Here is a 16,850-nt window from a genome sequence, read left to right on the forward strand (position 1 = left end):
TCGCTCTCACTAATGCGTTCATATTAATGTAATCTTTACTGTGCTACTTTATCTGTATCTGATTTAGAATGAGCAGAAATCTGTGAGAAATATAACGACCCAAAGACAAAATAACTGATAAAAAAGCTGTTATAGGAGCAACAGCCATGTGGGCAGCGCTGTGTCATATGCCATAGCTGTGCACAAGGTGTTTGTCACAGCTCCAGACTTATTTTGTTCATTAATGACGTCATCAACGACTAGTCGACTTCGACTCGACTTTCATCACATAAAAGTCGACTTCAAAAAATCAGAAGTCGTTCAACCCCTAGTACGCACGAGATTTACCGCTGATTAACCGGCTTTACTGACAAGATGCGCATTAAATATCGCATGCGATTTATTGTGCAGCCCTACTGTATAACATAAAAATATCATATATAATACATAAAAATGTCTTTCATAAAGAGCACCTTTTGGCACCTATTCATAATTCTTTAAATTTTTTTACATGCTCTCATGGAGTATAAACCTCTAACTGTGAGTAAGGGTGAGGTATGACGTTGTCTTGGCGTAAACACAATAGCAGCATTCCAGAGGTTCCAGTGAGAGCATTAATCTTCTCCCAGAGCAAAGATCATCCCTCGCAAACACTGTGACTTTTCACCTCCCTCCACAAACACTCTGCTGGGCCAGAAAAGCATTGCTGTTGTTGCTTGTTGGCAGACGAAATAAAACACTGATTCAACTTGGAGCATATTCCAGTGTTTAACCTTAGCTTTTTAAAATGAGTGTTCGTTCTGAAATCTCTCAGATGTCTGTACATTTTTGTAGTTTAAACACAGGGGCAAATGCTTTTGAAATTCATCCAAATAATGCATATTTTTGTTGTGCCCTTTCTGCAGACTCAACTGTAGCCTAAATTCCAACCCAAGAATTAATCTGAGCCCATCTGTTTAGACAGACAGTCAATCCAGGACTGGTGTTAAACCCCATTCTCCTGCAGATCCACACAAATATCTGGATCAGAAACATGTTGTATGTTTACTCAGAAGCTTTAACTTTTACCTTTAGTGAAAGTATTTGACAAAGGACATATTAAATTAGAAGAATTGTGTAGGAGGGAAAACTGTATATAACAATCACAGACATCACTACTCGACAGATTTACATTTCTCTGAAGAACCCTGAGTTATCTGAAAAATAATAGGTAATTTTCTCCATAATGCCAAACTTGTGTGAGAAAAACACAGGCCTTTTTCAATTAAGATGGGATTAAAATCACAAACCATGTTTATGAAAGCTAACCTCCTCTGGGAAAACTAGTCCCATCTGAAAAGGATCTGAACAGGGCTTGTATGTGCATTACCGTTGAAACGTTTGGGGTTGATCTGAAAAGTCACATGATCCTTCAAAAATCATTCTAATATGCTGATTTGGTGCTCAAGAAACATTTCTTATTAGTTGTCCTGCTTAATATTTTTGAAGAAACATACATTATTTTATGAATAGGAAGTAAAAAAAAAAAACAGCATTTATTTTAAACCGAAATCTTTTTGTAACAAATACATGGTTTTGCTGTCACTTTTGATCAATTTAATGCACCCTTGCTGAATAAAATAATTATTTTCCAAAAAAAAAAAAAAAAAAGTAGAGCTGAGATAAGGGTGTACCCGTGGTAAGGGATGGGGGCCAAGAAGAGAAGGGTGGTTTTGTAATGCAACCCAGCTCTCAGAGATTCCTGTGATGTTGACATCTATACAGGTTCAGGCAGTGACACACAGCTACCAGAAACTTCTCTCTCAGTGCTGCCATTCAGTACTGTTTGAGGTTTAGGGGGGACAACCAAAAACAAATGTACCCTTTCTAGAAGCCCAGTGATCTTAAACAAGTTCTAACTAATGTCTAAGCCTTCAGCCATCCAAAACGGAAGATTAATCGACCTGTCTGAGGATGCAAAGATTCTATCATACGTAAATTTATTGACCTGCCATGAAAGGAAAAATGTATTGTGGTTGCGTAGGTGGAACTCAAACCCATCTTGAGCTGAAATAATCCATTTACACTGAGGTGAAAAGGAAAGCAGTTCATGGACATTTATGGAGAGTAAATGTGAATACAATAACCTTGACATCTTAGAGCTAATTTAATAAAACAGTATGCTTTATCTATGATCACACGCATACAAAAAACACACAAAGCATGTTTACTCTTTTACCAGGGATGCTCAATTAAAACAACGGTCACAGGTATTTAATTAACCATGTGAAAGGAAAAACCATAGGACTTTAATCAGTCACTAAACCTTAAACCTGAACACAAAGTAAAAAAAAATAGGCTACTAATTCAAATGCAGTTTTCCATAATTCACAAAAATTATGTGCAAATAACCTTACAAAGGCATGTTGATAAAAAAAAGATGTGCATGGATGAATTATTTATAGGGATGTAATGATTCACTCGACTCACGATTCGATTCACAATTTTTTTTTAACAAAATTAGATTTAAGACAAATTATAAATTAAATGTGTCCTTTTATTATTGCTTGGACAAAATGCTGCATGTTTCTTTGTGAAATTGAACTATAATAATATACTAATATAGCACTTGTATATTATTGCTCTTTTGTTGGTTTTGATTGCTTCTATTGTCCTCATTAGTTAGTCGCTTTGGATAAAAGCGTCAGCATACATTCATATAAACTCCTACCCCTAATTGAATTGCGATTTGTTTAGCATATCAACCGATTTGAATCGATTTTCAACCGGCTCGCAGTTAATCGTTACATCCCTAATTATTTATAATAAACACTATTAGTGAAATTTATGTAAACACTGCAATATTCCATATAAAAATATAGAATTGTTGATTTTGATGGTGACTTTAATTAGAATTTTTCCGATACCGGTGCCAAATCGATACTTTTAAAATGGTTCCGGTGCCTAAACGGTGCCTGAACCGATACTTATTAAAAAATAAATAAAAATTCCCCCAAAAATTATGGATTGGCCATTAACACTATAAACACATGATGACTGTTTCATTCATACAGGACGCCAGAGGGCGCCCTCGCACAGAAAATCGACAAGAAGCCACATCAGATCACAAAAGTAAGCATTTGACTGGTGTTGTGGAGTAAAAAGGTTATAATTAGGACTGTGTATCACCAGCAATGTCACGATACGATACGTGTCACGGTACAGATGCCACGATACGATACTTATCACGATACAGGACTGCACTGAATTTCACCTCAGCAGAATTTAGTAAAACAGCTGTTTATTAAACACTGCACACTATAGTGCCATTTCTAACTATTGGCAGAGCAGGCAGCTGACCTCTGCATTATGAAGGGCCTCCATAACTGGACCACAGTACAATATAGGTAATGGCATATGTTTCATGTTTACACTGTGCACTCCCCACCAGGTACAATATTCTGATTGTTTGCATCTTGTTTTTAAGCCCATAAATAATAATGTACTCGTTCTAATAAATTTATATTGTAATGTACTTATTCTAATATAAAAAAAATCATATTTACATTGCTGGTAGGTTATCATTGCACAAATTAACTAACTCTCTACATTTAAAAAATAAAAATTAGAAGAGTTCTAAACTAATGCGCTGTCTTCACTGTATCTAACGCATTCACACGCTCGGTCACTCACACAGATCACGTTGCGGCCGCACTCAAGACATTCAGGAACAAAACACAGCCTCTCTACCTCTCTCTCATAAATGAACACTTGATAAATTACACTTTTCTGAGAATAGACCTGAAGTGGAGATCGCTAAACTGCAAGCTTACCAGTGTTTTCAGAAAACAAGCGTGTTTATCCACAGTGGAGAGAGCACGCGTGCACATGGTTGGCAGGTTGACTAAGATAAGTAGCACACTTAGCAGATATTTCCGTACTGCATTCTGATTCGGTTCTAGTACATACCGGTTAATTAGGTACCGGTGCCATATTGGTACCGGGTTTCGGTACCCAGCCCTAATTAAATGTACAAATAACATGACACAAATAGGTAAACGTTTAAGTTTTTTATAGTTAACATTTCTGTCACTTTGCACACCTTTGTGATTTAATTCTTTTTCTCAATGCATTTTGGGACAGAAACAATGTGAAGCCTCCTTAGAACTGGCTAAAATGATTTTCCCTTTTGATTATATTTTGTAACAGCCAATATATTGGGATGTTCCTATGATGCCTTAAAAATCTGCATGCAGCTCAATAGGTTTTCGAACAGCAAAATATTCTCTTTTTGATCTCTCTTAAAGAGATGACTTGTCTAAATCTTCTTTAAACAAGCTAAATATTAGATGTAATGTAGCAGGTAGCATTGTGTCGGTCCATTTTGGTGTTGCAGAGATCTCACTTAGTTACATCTACAGACTACAGATGTGAGATCCTCAGACACACAACTACAGAAACTACAGAAATAGCCACAAAAACCCTGACACACAAAACACTGGATAATAACCTTTTCCTCTCTGATAAATTATGCAAATAACAGCCAGTGGCCCTTTTGATATTATCAATGTTAGCTGTTACGTAAAAGACACAAGAAGGCCTGGAGACCAGTCCTACATGATTTATACACATGTAATAGGTAGGGCTGTGCGATTTGGTGGAAAATGTCAAATTGCGATTTTTTTTGACAGATATTGCGATTGCGATTTGATTTGCGATTTTAAATTTGCAAAGTCAAGCTTCAGCTCAATATCGTCAATACTGTGCAGCACAGTATGGGTATCATTACCCTGCTGAAAAAAACAATAGAAACCATCACAGAAATTCTGTGTTTTTTTCTTCAGCAGGCAAGATTATAATGCGATTTCGATTCGATTTCGATTAATCGCACAGCCCTAACATGTAACCAACCTTGCAGTATGACCCACTCTTGATATCTATGGAACAGAGGCACTAATCAATGGGTTTTGAGGTCAGAGCCTCTTTAAAGCTGTAAGTGGACCCTGTGGACAGCATTTCCCAACAAAACCTCACTTTAATTGATTACTGATTGAAAGCGTTCAGAAGGTTGGTGTGGAGGAGGTCGGGTGACATAAAGACACAAATTGCCTTTAAAGAGCATGATTAAACACTCTCAATCAGTAATCAGTTGAACATTGCTCTCTCAACTGTGAGCTGAAATCTGGAGGTCAAAATGGAGAACTGTTGTCAGAGGCTCCAGGCTCTCTGCAAATTTACAGTCATCTCTCTTTCCACTGGAATGGATCAGAACACATGGGACAGGCCAGACCGTAAGAGCCAGAAACACACACAGACCAATGTAGATGAGAAAATCTAGCTCACTCTTTGTGAGAGTGGCATATTGCCAATAACTATTACATGGAGAGCCAAACGATATGAAACGCTGCTGCTGTGGGAGCTCTGGTTGCATGAAAACAAACAAATATAAGATCAACTGAAAACTGATGGAAACAGAATGCTTGAGAAAAAATACCACAGACTAAACTGATATCTTCGAAACTCTTTGAAATCAACTCCAGATCTTTATAGCACCCAAGAGATTCCAGCATGTACAGTATTTCCTGATGCTAGTCAAATTTTATTGATATCACCCTATACAGGCCTATTTTTCCTTTCCTTCTTTCTTTTTATCTCACGTGTTTGTGGTTGGAGGAGCTGTACAATTGACAGTCTGACTCAGGCTTTCTCAGCTGACATAGAGGGAGAGACCCAAAAAGAAAACAAGCAAGAAAATGAAGGGGTGGAGAGAAGAGCGCTGCTGTGGGATTGACAGATACAAACCATTTTGTACTTTAAGCCACTGGTTGATTATTCTCAGCTTCTCTTAATAGTTCTTGGAAATTGTGGAGCTTTCTGTAGGCCAGAAGGCATTTTTGTTGTTACTGACCAAGAGATGAAATCCAAGTGTTCTTCTGCCACTTGTCAGCCCAAGCCTGTTTAGAGTGTAAACTCATGTCAAATGGCATAAAACGACCTCAAGGTCAAAGAGATCATTTGTGAATTATGTACCATTTTAGACAGATCTGATGTCATATGCTGGACATATAATGCATAGTATAGCATTAAATAATCATCTGAATGGTTTTAACCCTATAGGAAGTAAAAAAAACTGCCAGTTGTGTTCTCATTCAGCTGATCGTCCTTTCTATGTCAGGCATTCCCCATAAAACAGGCATGAATAAACTTACCAATACTCTAACAGTAATGTTCTCCATGTAGCCAATGGGCTACACACTTAAGTGATTACAGTCATTTAGAAACCGTTGTTATCAGGAATGCTAAACAGCATATCACTGTCTCTAAATTGTGTGCAAGCACATTTAACATGAAAGGCAAGGGAGATTTCAGATGGACAAAATCAAGTCCTGCCCTTCTCGTTTGAGATGCTGTTTCACTCATATATACATCACAATGAGAAAAATTTATGTTTATATATATATATATAGACGAATTCTCCACTGAAGAGCAGCAGCGAATTTTATGCCTTAAAAAGAAATTGACCTTTGATCAAGCAAGCTCTCCAAGCTTGTTCATGAATGAGGGTCCAAATTCTGGGATTTACTGCTCCGAGATCACAATCAGAGCGCAGACAGTGTGTATGACAGCAAATGCATCTGAAGTGGTCAGGAACAGATTAAAGAGAGATCAGAAGATAAAGCACAATGATTAGCGTCTTAATGTGCAGAGGGAAAACCACAAAAACATTGTTGAGGAGAGAAAAAAAGACAAGTCTAAGCAGACTAAAATTTGCATAAAGAACAAAATGTAAGGGCAGCAGGGTGCAAAGTCACTAAGTAATTCCTTCTCTTGAATGTTTAAATGGGCACTTCAAGCCAACAGAAACAACAATGATAAAGTACTGGTGGAACATTACAGCCAGCTTAATGTCAGTTATTCCTTCTCTTGAATGTTTAAATGGGCACTTCAAGCCAACAGAAACAAAAATGATAAAGTACTGGTGGAACATTACAGCCAGCTTAATGTCAGTTATTATTCACCCGAGGAGTTTTCTTTCTTTCTGTGGTAGGTTGTCACTGAACAAAGGCTTTGATTTAGGATTGGTGTGTGTAATGATGTATCCACACTGTAAAAAATGGTATTATGAAAAAGCCATGACAACTTATGTTTTTAAGTTACTTTAACTCATAAAAATAATTTAAGCAATTTCAACTTTTTTTTATAAGTTATACTAGATTCAACTGGATTTTTTAAGTCAGTTTAATGTTACTGAAATTCAAAGAGCCCAATTTAGTTCAGTGAACTTAACATTTTAAGTTGTAGCTTATTGGCACTAACCGGCCAAATCTCTGAACATGGATTCATGCGCAGGAGTCAAATTTGTACATGAATTTAAAAAAAAATTTACGCAACAGATTGCATCATTTTTTTTGAGTTAAGGCAACTTCTTCTGAAATTAAGTTCAACTAGTAAACTATATTGTGCTATATATACTTAGAAAATTGTGTTAAAACTAACAATTATTAAGTTAAATACTCATAAAAATGAAGCTGTTCCAAGTTGTTTTTCCACGTTGTTTTAAATTAGATTCAATCATGGACACTGGTTACAAAAACTACTAAAATATTATTTTTTGATGAAACAACACTTAATGCTGCCAGGAAACCAATCTTTTAGCATTTTCAACCAAATGATGGAGCTAATTACATTGAGTTAGTACAACTTAAATAATGTTTTAAACAAACTAACAGAGATATTTAAGTTGAAGTTACACACAGTATTACATTGATGTAATTATCAACATTAAGATGCCAGGACAACTCATTAAAAAATGTTTACAACTTAAAATGTTTAATTAAATCAATAAATTGGAATTTTTAACTTGCACTAATGCATTCAATTAAGTAGTGGCAACAGATCCACTGAATTATTTTTTAGCGTGTACCAAAACATGTGTTCATTTAATATAACCCAAATCTATCAGACAGTATTACTCCCACAATGTACCGCAACAAAATAGCCATGAGAGTACACTGATATAAAGAATCTGACACTGAAATGAGTGAAGAATGTACTAGAATCACTAGAATGGTAACAATATCATGTTTCGTCCTGTTTGGGACTGTACGTATTGTATGAGTTTTGCCCCAAGCTTACATAAAAACAAAACAGTTGGTTGGTGTGGTTGTGTTTTCAAAATAGCAGGCTATACAATATCAAAACTTGTGATTTATATACGGTTACTTTGTAACAGGTGTGGACATACGCCAGAGATAATGTCTGTTACTTGTGCTCATAATACGGCTTAGTCTGCACTGTTTTTAGTGGGTTTTAAACAGGCTGACTGAAGATTTGAGGTGAAGGAGATGTGTTTATTAAAGCTGTCAAGACACTGCACTGGAGTGTTTGCATATAGTGGTATGAGGAAAGGAGGATTGCATGAAGGGAAGGGAGGTAAATTAAGTGTACATTCCCAGCTATGTTGTCTGTGAAACCCTGCAACACATCCGGCAACTGAACTTTGACCCCTGGAAACCTGTGACTACGCAAAACTAGAGCACATAAGACACAGCTGTGAGAGCGTAACTCACACATACACACAAACAATATATACAATATGAGAAATAAGGTCTGCCACAAAAAAGCAAAAACCTAAAAAACTAAACTAATCTAACACTATTTCTTGTGACAGAAGCAAAAGGGCCAGTCATGTTTTGAGAAGTAAAGCCTGTCCTCATTCTCTCTGTCCCTCCACCCTTCTGTTCCCCCAGGACTTCATTTAACCTACTTCTGTGTGAAACTCACTTCCAGATGGAGCTCACCTTTTATCCGTCTTCCACTTTCTTCCATATTTTCCCACAATATGCCCACAGACTCATGAGAAAATGATGAGATAGTTCTTGACTTATGTTTCGGCGCACCACTGAGAGCCACAGAAACTCCTTTCTGCCCACTGCCATTACTCTATGAGAGCATGATTTATATACAGTATTTAATACATCTGCATTACTGACACCTAACTGTCTCTGTGACATTGTTAAATTTTCTACCCTAGTATTCGATCATTGAATAGTATTTTTGTTTTTTGTTTTTTCGTTTTATAGTACATATTTTATTGAATGACTATATTATATAATACTGTTCGAAAGTCAGAATTTTTAAAAGAAATTAATACAAAGATGCAATAAAGTGACCAAAATTGACAGTAAAGATCTTTAATATTACAAAAGATTTCTGTTTCAACGTTCTATTTAGGAGAAAGTTTAGAAGAAATAACTATTTTGAAAATGTTTCCTGAGCATATTGAAATCATTTCTGAAGGATCATGTGATGCTGAAGACTGGAGTAATGGCTGCTGAATATTCAGTTTTGCCATCCCAGGAATGAATTCCATTTTAAAATGCATTCAAATAGAAAACAGTTCTTGTAAATTATAATAATAATTCACAATATTACTGATTTTATGCTCCCAGTGTGAGCATAAAAAACTTAAGAAAAAAATCAGTAACACTTTAGAATAGGGAACACATATTCACTTTCCCTCAATACACTCCTTTTAGGTAGTTTAGGTATGGGGTAGGTTTAAGGGATCTAAAATATGGTCATGCAGAATAAGGCATTAATATGTGCTTTATAAATACTAATAAACAGCCAATATGCTATAGTAATATGCATGCTAATAAGCAACTTGTTAACAGTGAGAATAGGGCCTTAAAATAAAGTGTTAAAGATTCTAATCGGCCCCAAAAATTTGAACAACATACATTTACAACATTTACATTAACGCATTTGGCTGATGGTTTTCTCCAAAGCGACTCACATTGCACATATAAAGGTTCATGCATTCTCTGGAAATCGAACTTATGCTGTGACTAGCTTCGTGCTCTACTGTTTGAGCTACAGGAATGATAAAGTGCTGCTACTGTAACAAAGAAATTTCCTTGTAGTACTAATACAATCATTTTCTTATCTTATCTTAAAATCTTGAAAACAGAAGTGGATTTTTTCTGTTCGAGATTGTAAGGAGTACTGATATGGCAAGAGGGATCTCATTTTGCGTTTACAGTACACCTATACACCTGGTATTCTTTCCTTTTTAAAATAAGCATATTTTTGACAGCTGACACTGTATTGTTGTGCATGTAAACACACAATTTAAGCTAAAGGGATTTTTTGCAAGTTTTATCATCCGTCAAGTGAAAACTTTGCTTAAAAAAAAAATCATAAGTCCAAGTTCTAGCACATCTCTCCTCAACAAAATGCAATTTTAGGGTTTAATTTAAATTAGAAGCAGGTGAGATTAAGGATGACTCATGTGACAAAGTTTGGATGTGTAACAGCAAGCACCACTAATAATTGACTAATGGATCACTGGGAAACAGTAGCTGATGTCAAAAGAAGATCAGACGGTGCAAAGTCCAGTTGTTTACAGTACATGCAAGACACCCCAACTCTATACCTACATCGGTTTGGTTCACAGCAATCTGTCTCATGAAGTGTTTACAGGAGGCGGTTTAGGAGCCTCAGTCTGTCCACGCTGAGAGCAGGTGCACTGCTGAGACTCAGCTGCTAATCTCATTGAGCCGTTGTAGCCCAAATACACGACGGCCAGTATGGGATGAGACCCTGGTCCCTCTGCCCGCTTTTGCTGCGTAAGCAAGCCAACAGCACATGCCATGAACTGAACTAGCAACCTTATGGTGTGCACAGTCACCATAAGATTTGAACTCCTGAACTCTGAAACACCCTGATACTGATCTTATGGACCGATTTATGTCTGTGAAATAAGACAAGCAGGTGAGAAAAAAAAAATCACCATTTGTGATCGTAATACACCCAGGGAGCGAAGACATAAATTGTGATGCATTGTGGGAGAGAGATAAGAGCCTCATTTCAACTATTATGCCCTGTGTGTATGAATGGACTGCATCTGGAGTTTCAGATAAGATGTATAATATAGGACATAAATATAGAATTGACATTAATGTGTCTCTGAGTGTATGAGAACGCCAGAAACACTAATAAATGGACCATAATAACCATATTACAGCCTATATCCTCTGTTTATTGGCTCTAGTTTTAATTTAACCATAAAAGATGATCCACAAAATAATAATTCACTACCTTTCATCTTAACTTACATGCTCATTAAACATGTGCATGGCTGTAGCGATCATTGTGGATGTGTGTTTGTGAGTACTGTATTTTCAAAGGTTTCGTTTGATACCCTGTTGCTAAGATACCGAACACAAACAGCCGTGAATCACATGAATGGGTTGTAGGCAATGAAAAAAGAGAATGATTTATTTTCATAATCTCACATTGTCCTTTAGCATAGCCGGTGTGTCTGTTCCGGGGTGTAACTCTTCCAGTGGAATCTCAAGAATGAGGTTCTGCTCGATTTGTCAAAGCCGACATGGTCCCAATAACACACATTGAGCAGAGAGAAACTGGATCCTCTTTCTTCCTTCAGCATTCTCTTTGTTCATTTAAGAACGTCAATCAGCACCAAAAGATTAAATATAAAACAAAAACGGCTTTATAATGTAGTGGTCAATGATATAGATTTTTTCAGTGAATGATTCCAATATTTACACATTAAGGTCAATGTCTACATATATCCAGCATATGTATACTACCATTCAAAAGTTTCGAAAAGATTTTTAAAGCTGAATTTGCAGCAGCCATTGAAAATTCAACCACTCCAGTCTTCAGTGTCACATAAACCTTCACTAATCATTCTGAGATGATATGCTGATTTGGTGTTCAAGAAAAACTCATATTATCAATGTTGAAAACAATTGTGCTGTTTAACATTTTTGTAGAAACTAGGATTTTTCCCCAGGATTCTTCACAAGAACATCATTTATTTGAAATCTTTTGTAACATTTTATAAATAGAGAGTTTTATTGGACAGAATTTGTGTAATTTCCTTTATGGATAATGAATCATGCATATTTTATTTTATAAGATTTTGAGTACATATTTTGTTCAGCGCTTAATTTCAGAATTTTAGCAATATTCTATATAATATTTACTCCAAAAAAATGTTAATTTGCAATATCTATTATCAATTAAGGAAATAGACAACTTCCGCTAATTGGTCAGACAGGCGTGGTTATTATTGGCTGAATGGTCTGGTGCGGACTTCCCCATTCTCATAGAATTAGAATGATTACTTAAACTTTGTAGCTACAGTTATCATTATAGTTATTTAGCTTAGGCCTTAAAGCTTGTGCAGAAATAAACCCGTGTGAATCAAAAGCACACGGCTGCTTAGTATTTATCGTCTGTGGAAGGCAGAGGAACAGAACAGGAAGGAAGAGAGATGAGCATCCTTGTAATGATTACAATTACAGAGCAATTTCATCAAAAACTGAGACTAGGGCACATGTGCACACACTACAGTTTCCTTAGCAACCGCTGCTTCTGTATAACCTCTACCACAATAATGATTCACCTTAGGAAAATCTGTGACAAGAATGATATATAACTCAGTCTACAATCTTTCAGCAAGATCCTTTAGGGTTTGAATGCTAATCGCAAACAGGAAGCACCAAAAAAAAAAAAAAAGATGGCCAGCCAGCGGCAGTGATAACGGATTACATCAGTTGATGTATTTCACGTATCATGACTGTGAATGTCTGAATGGGACCTATAACTGCATGCGCCCACCTCTGCGCAGGCCAACCATTAAAAAGCAGCCCTATCAGCACTCTCTCTTCCTTCAAGCTTCACTGCCCTCTGTCCTCTCAGCAAGCCTGGACAGCCCCTGGAAACTAATGACTTCTGTGTCCACATCCTCATCAACCAGCTCACAAAGTTTTATCATCACGTTGATCCAATTTCATCCATACCTTATGCAAAACTGAACCGTGGAAAAGCTGCAGAACGAGTCTGAGATCAGCTTAAAGATGCAAGATCTTAATGATACTGATGCTACTGATTCTAGTAATAATATGGGGCATCCTTGGTCTGCCATGACTCGGAGAGCTTACTCTTGTCAATCAAGTGCTGCATGAACTCAATCCACACTGATAAAAAGGACAGAAGGATGAAGAAACGTGAGCGAAAGAGAGAAAAGAATGAGCGAGGGGAGGAGGGCAGAGGGAAACAGTACCGTGGCTTAGTCAGACAAATGGCTCTCTGTTTGGACCATCACTGAAGTCTCTGTCCTGTTTTTTGCATTCTCTCTCACCCTCTTTTTCTTCTTCGTGCATTACTCCTCTTATCAATCTTGCATTCCATTTTTAGTTCCTATCTTTCTCTTGTCTTGTTTTTTCACTTTCTATTCCTTGAAATTACTACACACACTGTTCCTGCTATCGATGCAATCAAATTTCTCTATCGGTCCATCTGAGGAATGGTGGTGTTGGGACATTTATGAGATAACCCTCTTCTACCTCCTCATGTCAGATACACAGGGCATTGTGCCGAATGAATGCGGAGCACCAGAACGAGGGCACTCTCTGTGCCTGGCACCACTAGCAAGTCAATGCGCCCACACAATATACCACCCCCAAGTCATATGCCACTAAAACAACTTCACAACACAAGACAACTTCAAATAGACTGGCACAATTTTGGCCTCTAGAGTTGCTCTTTCTTGTGCTCTCTGTGAAGGAAACTGTGTTAGTTTTTCCAAGTTCAGCGATGTTGAAATTGACTAGATGGATTATATGATCTGTACAACTAATCAACTAAACACTGTAATTTGGTGACATTTTATTATTAAAAAAATCTAACTATATAAAAATAAAAATTTTATTTTTTAATGTAATTTTATTTTATTTTATATAAATAAAGGCTGAATTTATTTTAACTGAAATACTGTGAAATATGATTACACTTTCAAATACCAGTTTTCCATTTTAATATATTTTAAAAAGTAATTTGTCCCTGTGATGGCAAAGCTAAATTTTCAGGAGCCATTAGTCCAGTTTTCAGTGTTACATTATCCTTTAAAAACCATTCTAATATGCTGATTTGCTGCTCAAGAAACATTTCTTTTCATTATCAAATTTGAAAATAGTTGTACCGCTTAATATTATTGTAAAAACTGTGATAAATAGAAAGTTCAAATAGAAAACTTTTCTACCATTAGAAATGTTTCTACTGTCAGTTTTGATCAATAGAATGTATCCGATTAATAAAAGTACATATATATATATATATATATATATAGAAAGAGAGAGAGAGAGAGAGAGAGAGCTTTGCAGAAGATCGATATTAGAAAAGTGTGAACATTGGTAAAAATATAGAAAAACCCTAGTTTTTAATAAATAAAAACAAACAGATTATATCTAATTGTGACCATCATTCTATCTCACATGGCTCGGCTGCAAAGTCCAGGATAAAGTAAAACATTTTAAAAATGACAACACACTGCACTGAACACATCAGATGCAAGATTCATACAATAAGAGTCATTTTGGAATTCACATGTTGGAATCATAACCCGCTGGTCAACATATACGACTGCTGATTCACTCAGATTTACTAATAAACCTTTATTCTTCTAATTGGGCTGAGACTGATCAGACTAGCCCAACTGTGAGTCTAACCTACTAAGGGCTTAAGCCTCTATTTATAAACAACCATACTGCTGACATCTGTGTGCTAATATCTTAAACCACAGTCCAAGTGCAGAAATGTGTTTAGAATTAGTCACGAACAAAAGAAATCATGAAAATGGACATTATTGCGCAATCCAGGCCTTCTGTGTGCAGTGATTAAAAGAGCAAAACCTTTACCTGGGTAAACAATTTAAAGAATGGCAGTGGTTTGACCCTGACCCCTTAAAGGGGTCATATGATGCGATTTCAAGTTTTCCTTTCTCTTTGGAGTGTTTTAACTTTTGATGTGAGTGAGACTCCTAAAGCAACCTGTGTGGTCTTCTAAGTGCATTTTAAATGGGCTCAAAAATTGTTCAGTGCTACAGGCGCTGAGCAAAAACTGAAGGTCTGAACAAGTGCTCTTAATGAAACCTATGCCAAAGACAACAGCAAAATCTATAATAATATACACAAATAATGACTTTCCACCCATCCTAGAGCTCTACAGAACATTTTTCAATGCCATCATTCCATCAACAATCAGACCATTTTTTATTCACAGTTAATCCAAAATAATACCAGTTGCCACAGTTAGTGAAATGAGTGTAAATTCAGAATTTACAGTAATTTGCATTTTTATAAAAGTGGAGTCTAATAGAAAATGTTACCACAGCTTTACTGCCCCAGCAACTATTTTATTTGGCAGAAACCATGATTACCATGGCCCAATACAGTCAGAGAAAATCCCAAATCTTACCTGGATGAAGAATTGGAAAAGTCTCCACCATCCAACAGTCTGATTTTGCAGAAGAGCATCCCATTCACAAACGGCACAGCCGTGAGCTCCTCCAGGGTGAAGTGTATCTGAAACTTGAACTTCTTCTTTTTAATTAAAAACGCCATACTCTTTTGACACTGGACTTTGGATGTTTGAAGGCAGAGGTAGATGAAGACAGGGAGATGGTGGCCGTTTTTTAATCTGGTGCTTGGAAGTCCTTCTCAATCTCAATGTATGTGCTTTGGCTCAGCATCTCTGAGAAGACTGAGGATGTCCAGAGGAACACAGAGTGTCAGGGGGAAAAAAAATTTAAACAAGCAATTAAATAAAATAAACACTTACACGGGTCAGACGGAAACTATTCCAAGTAAACACTAAAAAGTATATCATAACTTACCTTAAAACCAATAAAGGGACGGCAAAGTGAGAAGGCTACAGTCTCTACTGAAAAGCAAACATTCCCTGGAGAGTTAGTTTAGCTTGAAGAAGTCTATTATATCCAGGTGTAAAGATCCCTGGTACTCCACTGGCATATAACCAAGGAAACATGTAGTATGTTTTTTTGAGAATTAATGACAATATCTAGCGAAATGACCATCATCTTGACTTTTCTCTCTAATAATCGAAAGTAGTCGCCTGTTATTTCCAATGTCGTAACTGAAAATTTGAATAGAGACATTTGAATACTTACGTCGATGAACAGTTTTCATATGGCAGCCAGGACAGAAATCACTGTACGGAACAAATTAGAAAGCAACCCACAATAGAATTACTAACTAGATGTAAATCGTATCAACTGTTTAGCGTTGAGTCAAAGGTTGACTGACTGCTCTGGACTGAAACTGTCTAGCTCTTTAGTGAACTCCGGTAAGCGCCGCCTCCATGGACGCGAGGATTTCCCTAAATACAGCCGAGCAGTTCACCGAGAGCGTTTGATACTCCCGTTACATCCACAAGAACGCAACAGTACTTCAGACTTTAACTCCGACAAAAACCGTGACATTCCGAGCGCAGACGCGTTGTTAAGGTTTGCTAATATGTAGGTTATGGTACTAGAATTGGAGACTCATCAACACCATAAGTACCAACCGCGGTTTCAACGGAGGCAGAAAACAAACGCTCGTGTTGTCAAGGAGAATCACTAAAGTAGATAGTAATCAGGAGGATTTCGCGCTTATATGTTAAAGCAGAAGAATCGATGCTTGAGATTTGTTCTAAAATGAATGTAGCGCCATCTCGTGGCCAGAGACTGGCTAGCATATTCGAAATGCATGTAATGCATGGTGTTCAGGGAGGGGCCAGTTGCATAAAATTTTAGACTAGTCTTACAAGTTAGTCATCTATTTTTTTTTCGTTAAGACTTTAAATTCGTTTACATAAAAATGTAGATTAGCCGAATTAGTTGAATCCAAAAAATAGGTAAGCGTATGCAACTGGCCCCAGAAGTAGAATATAATAGAATGTAAATCATTAGTATACTTCAACCAATGATAAAGACTTTTTAATCATATATTAATTTTTTTGCTTTGTAGTTAGCTCGTTTTGTGTTTCATTTTTTTGTTTGTTAAAAAAATAGATTA

The 16,850-nt window shown here is 36.6% G+C and overlaps 1 protein-coding gene across 5 annotated transcripts in view; it reads right to left on the bottom strand.

The window, feature by feature from the left end:
• Positions 1–16,486, bottom strand: part of eeig1b (estrogen-induced osteoclastogenesis regulator 1b) — a 44,107-nt gene extending 27,621 nt beyond the window's left edge. For 3 of the 5 annotated variants that reach the window (XM_016563320.1, XM_016563323.1, XM_016563319.1), the window contains exons 1-3: positions 15,962–16,486; positions 15,668–15,714; positions 15,250–15,534 (exon numbers count right to left, since the gene is read on the bottom strand). In XM_016563320.1, coding sequence (XP_016418806.1) covers positions 15,250–15,395 — 146 coding nt within the window. In that variant the 5' untranslated portion in view covers positions 15,396–15,534; positions 15,668–15,714; positions 15,962–16,486. Of the gene's footprint in view, positions 1–15,249; positions 15,535–15,667; positions 15,715–15,957 lie in introns of all 5 variants that reach the window. The other 2 variants (XM_016563322.1, XM_016563321.1) reach the window with 2 other exon arrangements.
• Positions 16,487–16,850: the final 364 nt, after the last annotated feature.

This window comes from Sinocyclocheilus rhinocerous, unplaced genomic scaffold (assembly GCF_001515625.1).
Source record: "Sinocyclocheilus rhinocerous isolate Xijiao unplaced genomic scaffold, SAMN03320098_v1.1 scaffold230, whole genome shotgun sequence".
NCBI classification, from domain to species: Eukaryota; Metazoa; Chordata; class Actinopteri; order Cypriniformes; family Cyprinidae; genus Sinocyclocheilus; species Sinocyclocheilus rhinocerous.